The following is a 13,200-nucleotide window of genomic DNA, read 5'->3' on the forward strand; positions in this document are numbered from 1 at the left end:
TCCTCCAAAATGATCCGCTCGCGCTCGGCCTGGGCGGCCATGAACTGATGGATACGCTTCTCCAGAAGCTCAGCCTCGCTTTTGAAAATAGCGGCGATCGTAACGGACGTCGAGTTCTCGCCTGCAACACTGGCTACTGGTACTTGAGCCTAAGTAAAAGGTCGAGTCTGATTATCACACACACACAAACTGGTTCTTCATTCGCTAAGCACTTCGCTACGCCTCGTACAATAAATTTGCAAAATGTCTAACATCGCGCGAGCTTCGAACAGGCCCTTTCGTACCTTTGATTCTCCATTGGCGATCTTCCCTACGCGCAGCCCCATCTTCTCGGCCTCAACGTCGTGCTTGGCCTTCTCTGCCTCGTTATTGACGTTCTTACCAACCTTACCGCCAACGCTTCGCCTCTTCTGTCTCGCGTTGCCGTCCGGGGTAAAGCAGCTCTTCTTTGTCTTTTCGGCCGGGGAGTCGATGCAGAGAGCCGGCAGAGATGTAGCCGTACTCGGCTTATGAAACCTCGTCGACATGTTCAGGTTGTGAGTACTACCTCGACGACAACGGCTGCGCACCGTCTGCCACCCGTCCACGTCCTCCTTGGGCTGTTGGTAATCCTTTGACTTGGTCTTAGCGTCAGAGCTCAACACCTCCACAGATGCGCTCATGTCACCACTCTCCGCACCCCTCGAGCTCTGTTTCAAATGTTTACGAATTTTGTTGATATTATTTTTTGCTTCCTAGTCGACACTCGACGTAAATAAAGATTATTATTTTAAAGCCAGGTGCAACAAAAGTTTTACGATTTGAAATGTAAATATATGCTTTAGCGGACAAAACGAATATTTTTAAAATTGCATTAGTAACTTATGAATAAGCCTAATCTTACTCTTACTAATACTTAACCAACAAAATGCGACTATAATCAAAATATATCTCAATACAAATGTACACTTTTTTCCAATTCCAAGACTCATTATAGCAGTATAAAGACAAAAATACGAAAAACTTGCTTAAATAGATTAAACAATATCCCTCAATTTATTGATAAATAGGATACCGAATTTTACAATCCTATTTTTATGTATCTAAAATCTTGCAAGCGATACGTCAACTCATAGCGTACCATTGATCCAACGTCAATCAAACTCATAAATTCACCTCGCCCTGTGCTTGCATCCGCCTTCTAACGATAACCGACGTTCCAGGCTTCATCTTATTCGACGTTACACAACCCTTCACACAGAGTGTCGTCTTGCTCCTCATCATTACCGGTACTTCCTCGCGGTACTGTTGCTGCTGTTGCTGATGATGATGATGCTGCTGTTGCTGCTGCTGTCGTCGTCGTTGTTGTTGTTGCTGCTGTGGTGGTTGTTGTTGTTGTTGCTGCTGCTGTTGTTGTTGCTGGATTACTATGGAACTGCTCATTGATGTTGTTGTTGTTGCTGCTGTTGTTGTTGCTGGATTACTATGGAACTGCTCATTGAGGATTTCATCCTTGAGACTGTTGAGTAGGCCGGTCTTGGAGAATTCAATTTTACTTTAGAATTAAAAGCAGTCATCGATTTGCTCGGCGACCTATGATAATTCATCGAGAGAAAGTTGCCTTCATCATTCCTTACGTTTTTATTTATAAGATCTTCTAGTTCTACATTTCAAGTGAATTATTCGAATAAATTTAAATATTCTTATTTATTAATTAAACGATATTATTAATTATGTCTTGTAAATATTATATATTCACAGATAATTAATTATTAAATAAATACACAATAATAATAATACTAATACTAATAATAATAATAATAATAATAATAATAATAATAATATAATTTATTCAATAAATTACAATTTTTCACTGCTTTCTTTTAATACTATAATTTATAAAAGTGGTTAGAAAATATACCTTAATCCGTTTGCCATACAATTTTTATTTAAATTCGAGTTTATCTGGTTTTTTGTTACTTCAAGATCCTTTTTTACATCGTTCTTCATTGTCATATCATCGACGTTATTTTCATTGTTGACATTATTAAAAAATGAGGGTTCCATGGATTTCGTTCGATTCACATTCGACTGTTGTGCTCGACTGATATTACGAGTAACAGTCCCATTTTTTAAATCAACGTTAATTTTAGACCCGTTGATACTTGCTTCGGTTAAAACTCTTACTTCATTTTCCTGCACCTTAGTTGACAACGCACGTTTTGAGACACTCGTTCTAAAACTTGCTTTAGAAGAAATAGGTCTCTCTTTTGTATCTTTAGCTGAAACTAGACATTCAGTATGTATGAGTAACAACAGAATTTAACTTTACAACGCTTACTTTCAACAGTTATAAAAGATAAAATAAAAGTTTTTGAATCTTTAGGTATAGATTCTAGTTTTATTTCAAGTAACTAATTTCCTTTAAGCAAAAATAATAATTCGGATTAAAATGATTAAATTTAAAAAATTTTGAAAAATTTCAAACTTAACCATTATAAATGTATTTTACAAATATTTGATATAAGTTAACTAATTGTTAGATCGAGAAACATTACAAAATTTATTTGTTTAAAAATGAACTTCACCTTCATTTTTTGAACCTTGATTTTTAGTATCCTTAACGATCTTCAGATTCTTTGAAGTTGCATCTGGTTTGATGATTGAATCAGTCTTATTATCCATATTAGTAACCTTATCAATGATATCCTGTTCTACATGACTCGTAGGGCTTATTCTCTGTAATGGGCTACCTTGCTTAGTTGGCATTGTGGAATTCCAAGCACGACATGGTGAGGTCTTGCGTACCTCCCATGCCAACGGTGTTCTTCGTAATGGTGGTGGAGATGTTTCATATGCCCATTTGACTTTAAACCACTCTATAAGATTGTGAAAATCACGGGTATAGTTTTCTAGTACTAAAATCACTTCTTTGCACTCTGATATATTTTCATCCTCCTCGCAAGTCTCATAAATTGCATCTACAGCTCTTTGAAGGTTACCAAATAAAAAAGCCCAGTATCTGGCTTGTAATTCTGCAATGAAAATATAAAATTGCCATAATAGTAATGACATACCAATAACTATAAGAGTAACATACCTGAACGTTTATCTCTACCGGTTGAAGCTGATCGAACCCTAGCACTGCTTTTGATCGATCTTTTAGTGGCAGTTGATTGTAAGACTCTTGGAACACTTGGTGGCTTACGAGTAACTTTTTCAACACCATCGGTTTCTAATGGTACATTGAATGCTATCAAATTTCTAGCTGCTCTTCCTTCTTCTTGCACGAGTAATCTTATGTCTGCCATAATAAAAAATTCCTACAAATTTTAAAAATATCATTATGACACAATTCTAATATAAAAATTGGTGACTTTTATAAATTATAAAAGCCTTTGCTGCAAAATTTTTTAAAACCTAATAAACATCTGGACACTTGAAATTCATTAAATTATAAAATTTACAATAAATAATATTTACTTAACAAATAAAATATTTTGTATTAAGGCGACATGTTAGTTTAACATGTTCATAAATTTATAATTTCATTAATTGTACGGAAATTTTTAATAAAAGGTACAATATTTTATTTTGTTTACTAACTATATTAACTTTTTACTTTGCGTGATCTGATTCTAAAGTTGGACAATTATGAATATGGTTAAATAAAAGCTCCATCATTATACATTCAAAAATTCTCATTTGGAAATGTATACACATGGGTGCCTAATTTGCAATTTGACGTTTCAGCAGAAAAAAGGAACCAGAAAAAAGTGTCGTTGAGATACAGAATAGTGTACCTATTCTAGGTTATGTTATCATTTCTCAAAAACTCGACAAAAAATTAAACAAAAAAATTAATTCACTGTTTTTACCTTTATAAAGGGTAATTTCCTGTGCTTTAATTGCTACTTATTTGTGGCAAACAATAGACCAAAGTCAGGCAGTAGTAAAAAGGCGGCAAGGTTGACATTTTTGACAGAAGCAAATACTGACGATTGGCGAAAATGACAATGAGTGAAAGTTATTTTTGATCCCTCGTCGCATTGCCACTACGAGCGTGCTTGTGGCAATTGTTTTCTCCTTATTGCAACTCTATAAACTCGAAGTCTTAAACACACGTCAAACAGGTTTATTTATACTGAAGGAATTTCAATTATTAAAAGTAACAGAGAAATTACATAGAGAGAATAATCCAGATAACTATTTTTATTATTCGAAAATTATTACGTATATATATATATATATATATATATATATATACATTAATCGAATTAAAAATAGAAAATAAATATAAATTTAAAATTTCTGGCATTATTTCATTAAAAATACGAATAATTTTAAAGCAAGGGCGAAAAATTCCATCTTAATATATTGTAAAAATATTTTTGTTATTTTGTTTTATCCAGTTTACGATTTTTGAGCTAACTTCGCTTTGTAAACCTTTACAATCATAATGTAATCGTAGATATTTAAAAAAGAACAATCTCACTACATATAAAAACTTAACAATGAGATATGCACATCAAGATGAATTATAAATTGAAAAGACAATAAACACAAAAGATACGGAATATAACGACTGTCCATTTCAGTGTTGAAAAATTACGGTGAATTTAAATTTCCCAGACTTCGAGGATAGTACAAACCCTATATTTCTATGACGTCATATGAATTTATCACTTACCAAAAACGCGCGAACATACTTAAGTAAGAGAGAGACCGATATAGGGCAGAAAAGGAGAAAATTCAAAATTATCCAGTAGTGCGAGCAAGACGCTGCGCTCGACATCGTACATGAGTAAGCCGATGAAATAAGAAAAAGAAAACAAATTCTAAGCGAAGGAAAAGAGAGAGAGTCAGTAAGTATATCTGGATATTGTCTACGTGCAAGTTGCGAATTTTCAGCAAAACGAATTAACACTTCTTGCGCGTTCATGCTTCTTCTGTCTTTACACTTTGCCCATGCACATAATTTTAATCTCCACAGTTCTAATTAACTGAAAAGAAAAGGAGCAAGAAAGACAGACCGATATATCGAAGGCACGCGATCGGTTTACAAAAGTGGAAAGAGGAAAAGACACAAAAGTACTTAGAAAAATAGTCAGTCAGTCAGAAAAAGAGAGTGTTGTGTGCATGCGTGCATGCATGTGTGTGTGGATGTAAGAAAGTGAGAGAGAGATTGAGTACATGTGTGTAAGAGGGGGAGAGGGTAATTGCCAAAGCTTTTTTTTGATAAACTGTGTGCGAAGAGCAGAAAAACAAGGAATAGTCGAAGTCGAAAACACAGGGAGAAAGATATTGCGGATGATACAGCGAGAGAGCGAGAGGAAAAAAGTGAGTGAAGAAGAGAAGAAGAAAAAGAGATAAGAAGTGAGTGAAAACATTTTTGAGAAACGTCTAAATAAAAGGCGGCGACGGTGACGCCGGAAGAAGCAACGGGTACGAAGACATAAATTATTTTTGTTAAGGTATGATGTATAAAACTTCGGCAACTACGATCGCCCAATATATATGCATGCATATATGTTGGCAAGTCCCGTTCTCAATCGTATTGACTCCTATTACTAATGGATTTTTTTTCATTCTTTGTTTTTTGTACTCACATGTATGACCGAGGTGTCTTGTGATTTACTAAGAAGTTCTACAGCTGATTTGAAATTTAGTGGAAAAGTAATTTGGATACAAGTTATGCGAGGATTAGAATAATTTGCAATTTACTATTCAATTGTTTCAAGTTTCAGTATTGCAGATATCTTTGTTTTCTCAAATTATTGCATTGTTCTTTGTACTACTTCCATGCATCCAAGGTTTCATTTATCTTGTGAAATGTGAAAAGTATTTCTTATTGAATTCAAGGGCTTCTAGCTATTATTTTATTTACTTGAACATTCTCTGAATAATCCACAATAACATATATATATATATATATATATATATATATATATATATATATACATATATATTCAATTATACAAATAATTTGGAACATTTTTAATATTTAAAAAATTTACAATAAACTCTGAATAGTTAGGCATAACCTTAGTTCCATTGTGTTCTGCATTTTAATATAATAATTTATATAATTCTCACCTTTTATCATGTGCATGCAGATATTTTATTTATGTGAATAACAATATCTGAGTAATTAATTTTATCAATCAACTTGGACAGTCTAAATCATAAAATAATTTCTTCAAGCTGTTAGTATTTTTATGTTATGATTTAAATAAAATAAGTACATTTTTCATAAATGATTCATAAAATAATAACAATTAAATATTTAAGTTTAAAATTTTTAAATATTAATATCTATGCATATAATAAAATTTAAAAAAATTACTTTCTATTTACATGAAAGATCAAAATAGCTTTTAAAAATTTTTTAATATTTACACTTATGAATGATTTTTAAGAAGTTTTAGTAGTTTATATAATCATATTCAAATTAAAATGATTTAAAATAATTTTCATTTTAATATATTTTAATAGTTTTTTGTCAATCTTTTATATTAATACTTATACAGCATAGGTAAAATTTTTAAAAATTAATTGTGCATTCTTATGCAACATAACCTATTTAAAAAATTTCTATACTGTTAACATGCGTATGTGTGCTATCTTAAATATATTTATAAATGTATATATGTGTATCATTAACTCAAATAACTAATAATAATCATAATCAACAATACTGATAAATATCTATTAAATAGAATATGAATGTGTACATATAAGGATAATATCATAATTCCTAGGTGCATGTAATAAAATATATTGATACATTGTAAAAATTAAAAAATATATTTGTATTATTACGTGTTATTATAAATATTTGGTCAATAAAACAAAAATTTTGAAATTAGCAAATCCAATTATACATGATTCAATAATTTATTTTACAAAAATATATATAATTTTACTAAAATTCTGTTTTTGAACGTATACTAAGAGTTTGGATTTAATTGGAAAAAAGTAACAAAAATGATGAATTGTTCTTAAATAAAAATTACTATCGACTGATGTAAATAATTGTAATATAAAAATGTTGTCTGTTTTATTTCAGAGACTATATTAAATAAACGCAGAAATGGCTGCATTGCCACGAAGAATTATTAAAGAGACGCAAAGGCTTATGCAGGAGCCAGTACCAGGTATTAGTGCAGTGCCTGATGACACTAATGCTAGATATTTTCATGTAATAGTCACTGGACCAGAAGATTCGCCTTTTGAAGGTGGATTATTTAAATTAGAGTTGTTTTTACCAGAGGATTATCCGATGTCTGCACCAAAAGTTAGATTTATTACAAAGATCTATCATCCTAATATTGATAGGTAAAGCTATTTATCTCTTCTATAACTATAATTAAGTTTTTTTAGATCTCTGATAAATTCATTAAAATGAATTTAAAAATATTCTAAACAATAATTTTTACATTTAAATTTACATTTAATTAATTTGTTGTTATGTTTATTCAAATAAAAAATTTATTTTAAAAAGTCTTATTAAAACTAAAATATCTTCAACAATCATATATATTTAAAATTTTAATTTTATATCTTTAACGATATAATGTACTGAATGTAAACAAATTACTTAAAGACAAAAGTTTTGAATTACCTTTCTAAAGTCATTTATTAATAAAAAATTCATAATCCACACTGGCATTTTATATAATTCAACATATTTATACTTTTAATTATTAATACATAAATAATAAGTGTATCATCAATTATTTAATGTAAAACTTTCATAGATTTAAATATATAGCATATTAGCATTAATAATATCAATTACTAATTTCAATTATAGTAATTGAAAGGATTTTTGCAAATTCAGTTTTAAAATAATTCACGTTACAATGTAATAATAATTATTGTTTTGAAATGAATTGCTTAATATATAATAACATATAATCAATAATATATAATGTTAAAAATATTTTTTTATCAATGCAAATCTGTGATACAAAATGATTGCAAAGCTCTAAATAATAAATGCATTTCAAAATTATAGCAAAGTAAATCAGTTGATTATTTTAATTCACAATATAGACTTGGCAGAATCTGCTTGGATATCCTGAAAGATAAGTGGAGTCCAGCGTTGCAAATACGAACTGTTTTATTATCGATACAAGCGCTGCTTAGCGCTCCAAATCCAGATGATCCTTTAGCAAATGACGTGGCCGAGCTCTGGAAGGTGAATGAGAGTGAGGCGATACGGAACGCCAAAGAATGGACGCGTCGATATGCCATGGATAATTGATCTTAAGGCGCAAATTCTTGAAGGCAAGTCCACAGATCCTAAGGGATAAAACAAGACGAACAAAGAAAATGAAAAAATACGAAAAAATAAAGGAAACATATTCTCGTTTCCGATGCCCATTGACACCACTTCCAGCCTACCTGTTCCGCTAACCCTTCTTCTCCATGCTATTTCTTATACTCCTCCCATCATCCACCCACTCGTGCTTTCTCTCTCTCTCTCTCTCTCTCTCTCTCTCTCTCTCTCTTTCGCTTTAACTTTATATTCTTTGTTTTACTGTCTCAGTAGATGGTGCAAATCGTTAGATGCGCTATTCTGGAATCACTATAATGGGAAATGCAAGGACAGGGATAGACACAGGAATGCGTACACGCTCAATAATATCCATCATTTCAAGTTTTGCTATTAATATTAAAAATTAAAGCTAAAAGAATGTTTTGTACAAGTATAAACAACTTGTGCGTTGAGATTGTGTACTTTCCATATGTTAATATTTGCTATATTTATCCTATGAAGTGTGGAAGAGTCATACATGGCTCTGGGACTTTTTGTTATAATAACTGCATTGCTCGATCTTTTGCCTTCATTATATATATATATATATATATATATATATATATATATATATAACTATTGAACTTTTGAAGCTCCACTTCATTTTCTTATTGCTTCTATTATAATGTGAAAAACCAACATAAAAGATGCCATACAATGGACATTAATTTACTAAATAACAAAATACTCTTTTTAATGAGCTTGCAGTTCTTAAACTTTATTCAAATGCAGAATTAAATTTGAAAAAAGAGGCATAAAATGAGAGAATTATTAGTCTCGAATTTATAAACTGCTGACATGTTCTTTGTTTTTCCAAGTATTTGTAAACTAAACAGCATATGCAAATATGTGTTGTAAAATTTTGCCGATATAAAACATGTATATTTGTAAAATGAATTTTATAAAATCAATATTAATTTTGTTTATTTCTTTTTAAAAACAAAATATAATTCATTTTTCAGCAAGTTATCCGCGCTAAATTTGTTATCTTAAGTATGATTGTAAAAGAAACGAAAGATAAAATTAATATCTTAGTTTCGATTTTGCGTTAAGAATTAAGGTATATTCCTTTTTAGTAAACTTAAGATCACTCGATTATTGTATAACGAACTAATTAAGTAAGGATAATTGTTTGAGAAGCGAGTACTTTTATAAAGTAAAATAAAAAAAATAATCAGAAAATCTTGAACCAAAAAAATATTACTTGTCATTTTTAGAACCCTTTTTGAATTTATTTTAAGCTACACGCTTAAAGCGAAGTTTGTAAATTATTAAACATTTATGATTAACAGAATGAGATCAATCTCTTAATACACATTTTGTGATTGAATATCATTTCTTTATCTTACGTAAATTCAATACACTTTGTTATTTAATACTGAATATTTGAATTATGAGAAAATTAATTTACTGTGATAATACAATTAGTATAATCTATCTTTGCTCAGGTTCATAAAGTTAGATAAAATTAAGCAAACATTCGATTTCGTTAAACATATACATTAAATAAAATATTTTTAATTTCTTATCTATTATTACTATATAAACTTTATTATAACATTTTTTCTACATATTTAATAATGATGGAATAATGTTATGCATTCTAAATTTTCAAATGGATTTCTATTAAAAGAAGGTAAAATAAATATAATATATGTTATTTATTTAAATATATAAAAATTTAAAAAAACTGTATCTTAATTTAATTTAACATTAAGTATTTATAATACCTTTAATATAAGAAAATTACATTTTTAATAAAGAATTACTTTTACCGAATTTTATTAAATAAAACTTGGTAAGTTTTATTAAATCCATAAATTATAATTTAAGTAGGAGGAGCTTATAAATAAATGTCTTATAAAAGAATAGAATATCGAATAATTTATTTTCTTTTTATCAAATGCAATAACATTTTTTAATATTCTCATACATCAAATTCTCAATTCTTATTAAAACAAAATACATTGTATTTGTAAACAAATGAGATTAATAAATTATTCAAATATATATTTAATTTCGATTAATTCAAAATATTAGAATTTAATTCCAAATATATTTCAAATAAAACCTATGTCTAGATTTTTAATGCAAAATATTCTACATAAAATTATTTTAAAGAACTTTGATGATTTCGGTGATATTTTCGTAATTGTTATGTAATACCATTATTATAAACAGTGAGTTCAAATGATGTAGTTTATATTATTTAAATTTAAAGTAAAAATTAAAACTAACAAATGATGCTCTTAAGTTTAAGATTATCATAAATCGAATAAAATTATCAAGAAATCTACAAACATTTAGAAAGTAGCCTTTATATCCCATTTTTAATACACTTCAAAGTACTCGATAATTTTAACAAAATAATATATGCATGTGTTGTACTTTTATGATATCGTTTATAAATAACGAATAAAGAAATGTATAGTTTAAACTAACACAATATCATAAATATTATCTCTCTATTTTAATTATTCATCCAATTGACATTTGTTTTAATATTAATGCAAATAAAAATCCACTTAATAATTTCCATAAATATTATGAATTTAGACATAATTTCTCTATATTAATATCAACTATCGTTATGCTGTAATAAATGCAAAAAAATATATTGAATTCGATATATTAAAACTTCAAATACATCCTTAATTACTAAAAATTTAAATAAAAAATTACGTATTTGCAATTGAATTCATGTATAGTTTTTGTATAGCTTACTTATTAAATATAATTTTATTTTAAAGTAATGAATTATCCATTTAAAATAGTATATATATACATATATATTTTTTTATTTCTATTTATTCTATTCATTTGTACAAGTAATATTTTACAATTTTATGAATTTATTATTGTTTGTGAAATGTTAATGACATTTTATACAATATTATAGATATTGATTGTCAAATCTCTGGTTGGTATTAATTAAATACAAAAGAGTAAATTGTTTTTTAATACATAATTTGATACGAAACTTCATTGTAACCAATGAAGCAACGAAATAAACAAAGATAAGATATTCATTCTCATAACTCTAATTTAAATACAGAAGCAGATTCTTCTAATCAAGGATTAATATTTACATACAAACACATTGTTCCTTACTAAATAAAGTGATAATAATAAAAAAATATAATAATATTAGTTGATGAATATTAAACTTTAATGATAATTATACAACAGAATATATAATAACGTATATACAGAAAGATTTAATTCACAAAAGTTATAAATGCATAAATCACTAGTAATTAGCTTTGTATTACTCAAAATTATTAAGCAATTAATTATCAAGAAATAGATGAATCGATGAAAAGCTAGTGAGTTTTTTTACTTTTAATTATTATAAGTATATCCGACATAAAATTGGCAAGTTTTAAAATAAAATACATCTACGTTTACAATTTCATATTTATAAATCCACTTCATTCCCGAAAATAATTGTTTAGTATAACATTTCATGTACCAATCAATAAAATAAATTTCTATTTCATTATCTACTCATTATTACAATTTCTATTGATTAGTGTATAAGATATTTATTACTTCGCTTTAATATATCATTATTTTAATACACTATTTTTTAAATTTAAATAAGATTCTTAAATTATCAAGCATTATGTCAAATATAAGGAACATGAATATTTAGCTGAACTACGATAAAAATAACATAAAATACTAAAAATATGATAAGCATATAATATATTTATTCTTTTCGATAGTTAAAAAACTATTACCAATAAAATAGCATTATTCGGATGAGTTACATGCATCTATCCAATCGCTATAATGATTATTTCAATTCAATGTCCGCCTCTTTGATATCGCATATGAAAATTTGTATCACTCAAATCCTTTTCGATGAAACTTAGATTTAATGAAGCATTAACACTAGTTATTTTTAAATTTGAAATATTGAAAGATCGAATTCAAACCCCAATGAAGTTGCATTAAAATAAATTGTTTATTTAATTCTATAAAATATCTTAAATTATAAATAAATGTTATAAATATTACATTTTAAAAAAGATAAAAAATATACATCTGTATTAATTATTAACAAATTTCAAATAAAAGAGTGTACAAGAACTAATTATACTATAACTGTAAATATGAAATTATAATAAAATACTTTGACTTAAAACTGCCAAGATTTTTAATTTAATTTAATATGTTTTACACAACTTTTATTTATATCATACTATCCCATATATTATATACACATATATATATATATATATATATATGATTATGATTCAAGAATGAATGTATGTTCAAAATAAAAATAATATTTGAAGTGAATTATGAAATAGAAAAGATAAAACAAACGTACTTTTTAACATTATCTAGAGTAATGTAAAAACATTCTATAAATTGTTAAGTGAAATAATAACGAGAAAATCTACTATAAAATTTAGCTAGTTATTGCATACTTATTGCATGAATAGCGAAACATTTACCAAATTAATGTATTTATCCCAAAGTATAAATGTACTGTAGTAGACTAAATATATACATATATATATATACTAGACTTATTCAAAAATAATTAATACATTCGATATTTATAAAGATCATTTATAATGTTTGTATTATTTGATCAGCGGTATTATTAGTTCTGACATTAACTGTTTAAATTGCTTAAACTCGTTCTCATATACATGAATAAAAAGATATGAAACTCAAGATTCACTTCAATAAGTATTGATTATAATAAAATAATTGATTGTAATAAAACTTGATAATCAAAGTAGCAAAATTTTACTAGATTACTCGCTCTACTAACAAACGCAATTATGCCTTAAAATATTTTCAATAAAATTATAAACAAAGTATATGTGAATATTGCCAGTAAAGAATAAAAATGTCGTGTATATTTATATATTTGAGTT

General features: G+C 27.6%; 2 protein-coding genes across 7 annotated transcripts in view; one reads left to right on the top strand and one right to left on the bottom strand.

Moving 5' to 3' along the window:
- ssp3 (short spindle 3) overlaps window positions 1–3,933 on the bottom strand; it is a 49,699-nt gene extending 45,766 nt beyond the window's left edge. Inside the window, exons 1-8 of the mRNA XM_011499286.1 lie at window positions 3,858–3,933; window positions 3,080–3,302; window positions 2,568–3,014; window positions 1,901–2,267; window positions 1,464–1,611; window positions 1,152–1,299; window positions 285–700; window positions 1–149 (exon numbers count right to left, since the gene is read on the bottom strand). The exon at window positions 1–149 is cut by the window's left edge and continues 89 nt beyond it. Of these exons, the coding sequence (XP_011497588.1) occupies window positions 1–149; window positions 285–700; window positions 1,152–1,299; window positions 1,464–1,611; window positions 1,901–2,267; window positions 2,568–3,014; window positions 3,080–3,290 (1,886 nt within the window). The 5' untranslated portion in view covers window positions 3,291–3,302; window positions 3,858–3,933. The remainder of the gene's footprint in view (window positions 150–284; window positions 701–1,151; window positions 1,300–1,463; window positions 1,612–1,900; window positions 2,268–2,567; window positions 3,015–3,079; window positions 3,303–3,857) is intronic.
- Window positions 1–8,854, top strand: part of LOC105361923 (ubiquitin-conjugating enzyme E2 N) — a 9,837-nt gene extending 983 nt beyond the window's left edge. Inside the window, exons 1-4 of one of the 6 annotated variants that reach the window (XM_011499243.1) lie at window positions 5,161–5,453; window positions 7,049–7,317; window positions 8,038–8,271; window positions 8,537–8,854. In XM_011499243.1, coding sequence (XP_011497545.1) covers window positions 7,073–7,317; window positions 8,038–8,248 — 456 coding nt within the window. In that variant the 5' untranslated portion in view covers window positions 5,161–5,453; window positions 7,049–7,072 and the 3' untranslated portion in view covers window positions 8,249–8,271; window positions 8,537–8,854. Of the gene's footprint in view, window positions 1–5,160; window positions 5,454–5,522; window positions 5,676–7,048; window positions 7,318–8,037; window positions 8,284–8,536 lie in introns of those variants that run through there. The other 5 variants (XM_011499235.1, XM_011499251.1, XM_011499266.1 and 2 more) reach the window with 5 other exon arrangements.
- Window positions 8,855–13,200: the final 4,346 nt, after the last annotated feature.

This window comes from Ceratosolen solmsi, unplaced genomic scaffold (genome assembly GCF_000503995.2).
Source record: "Ceratosolen solmsi marchali unplaced genomic scaffold, CerSol_1.0 scaffold10, whole genome shotgun sequence".
Taxonomy (NCBI): domain Eukaryota; kingdom Metazoa; phylum Arthropoda; class Insecta; order Hymenoptera; family Agaonidae; genus Ceratosolen; species Ceratosolen solmsi.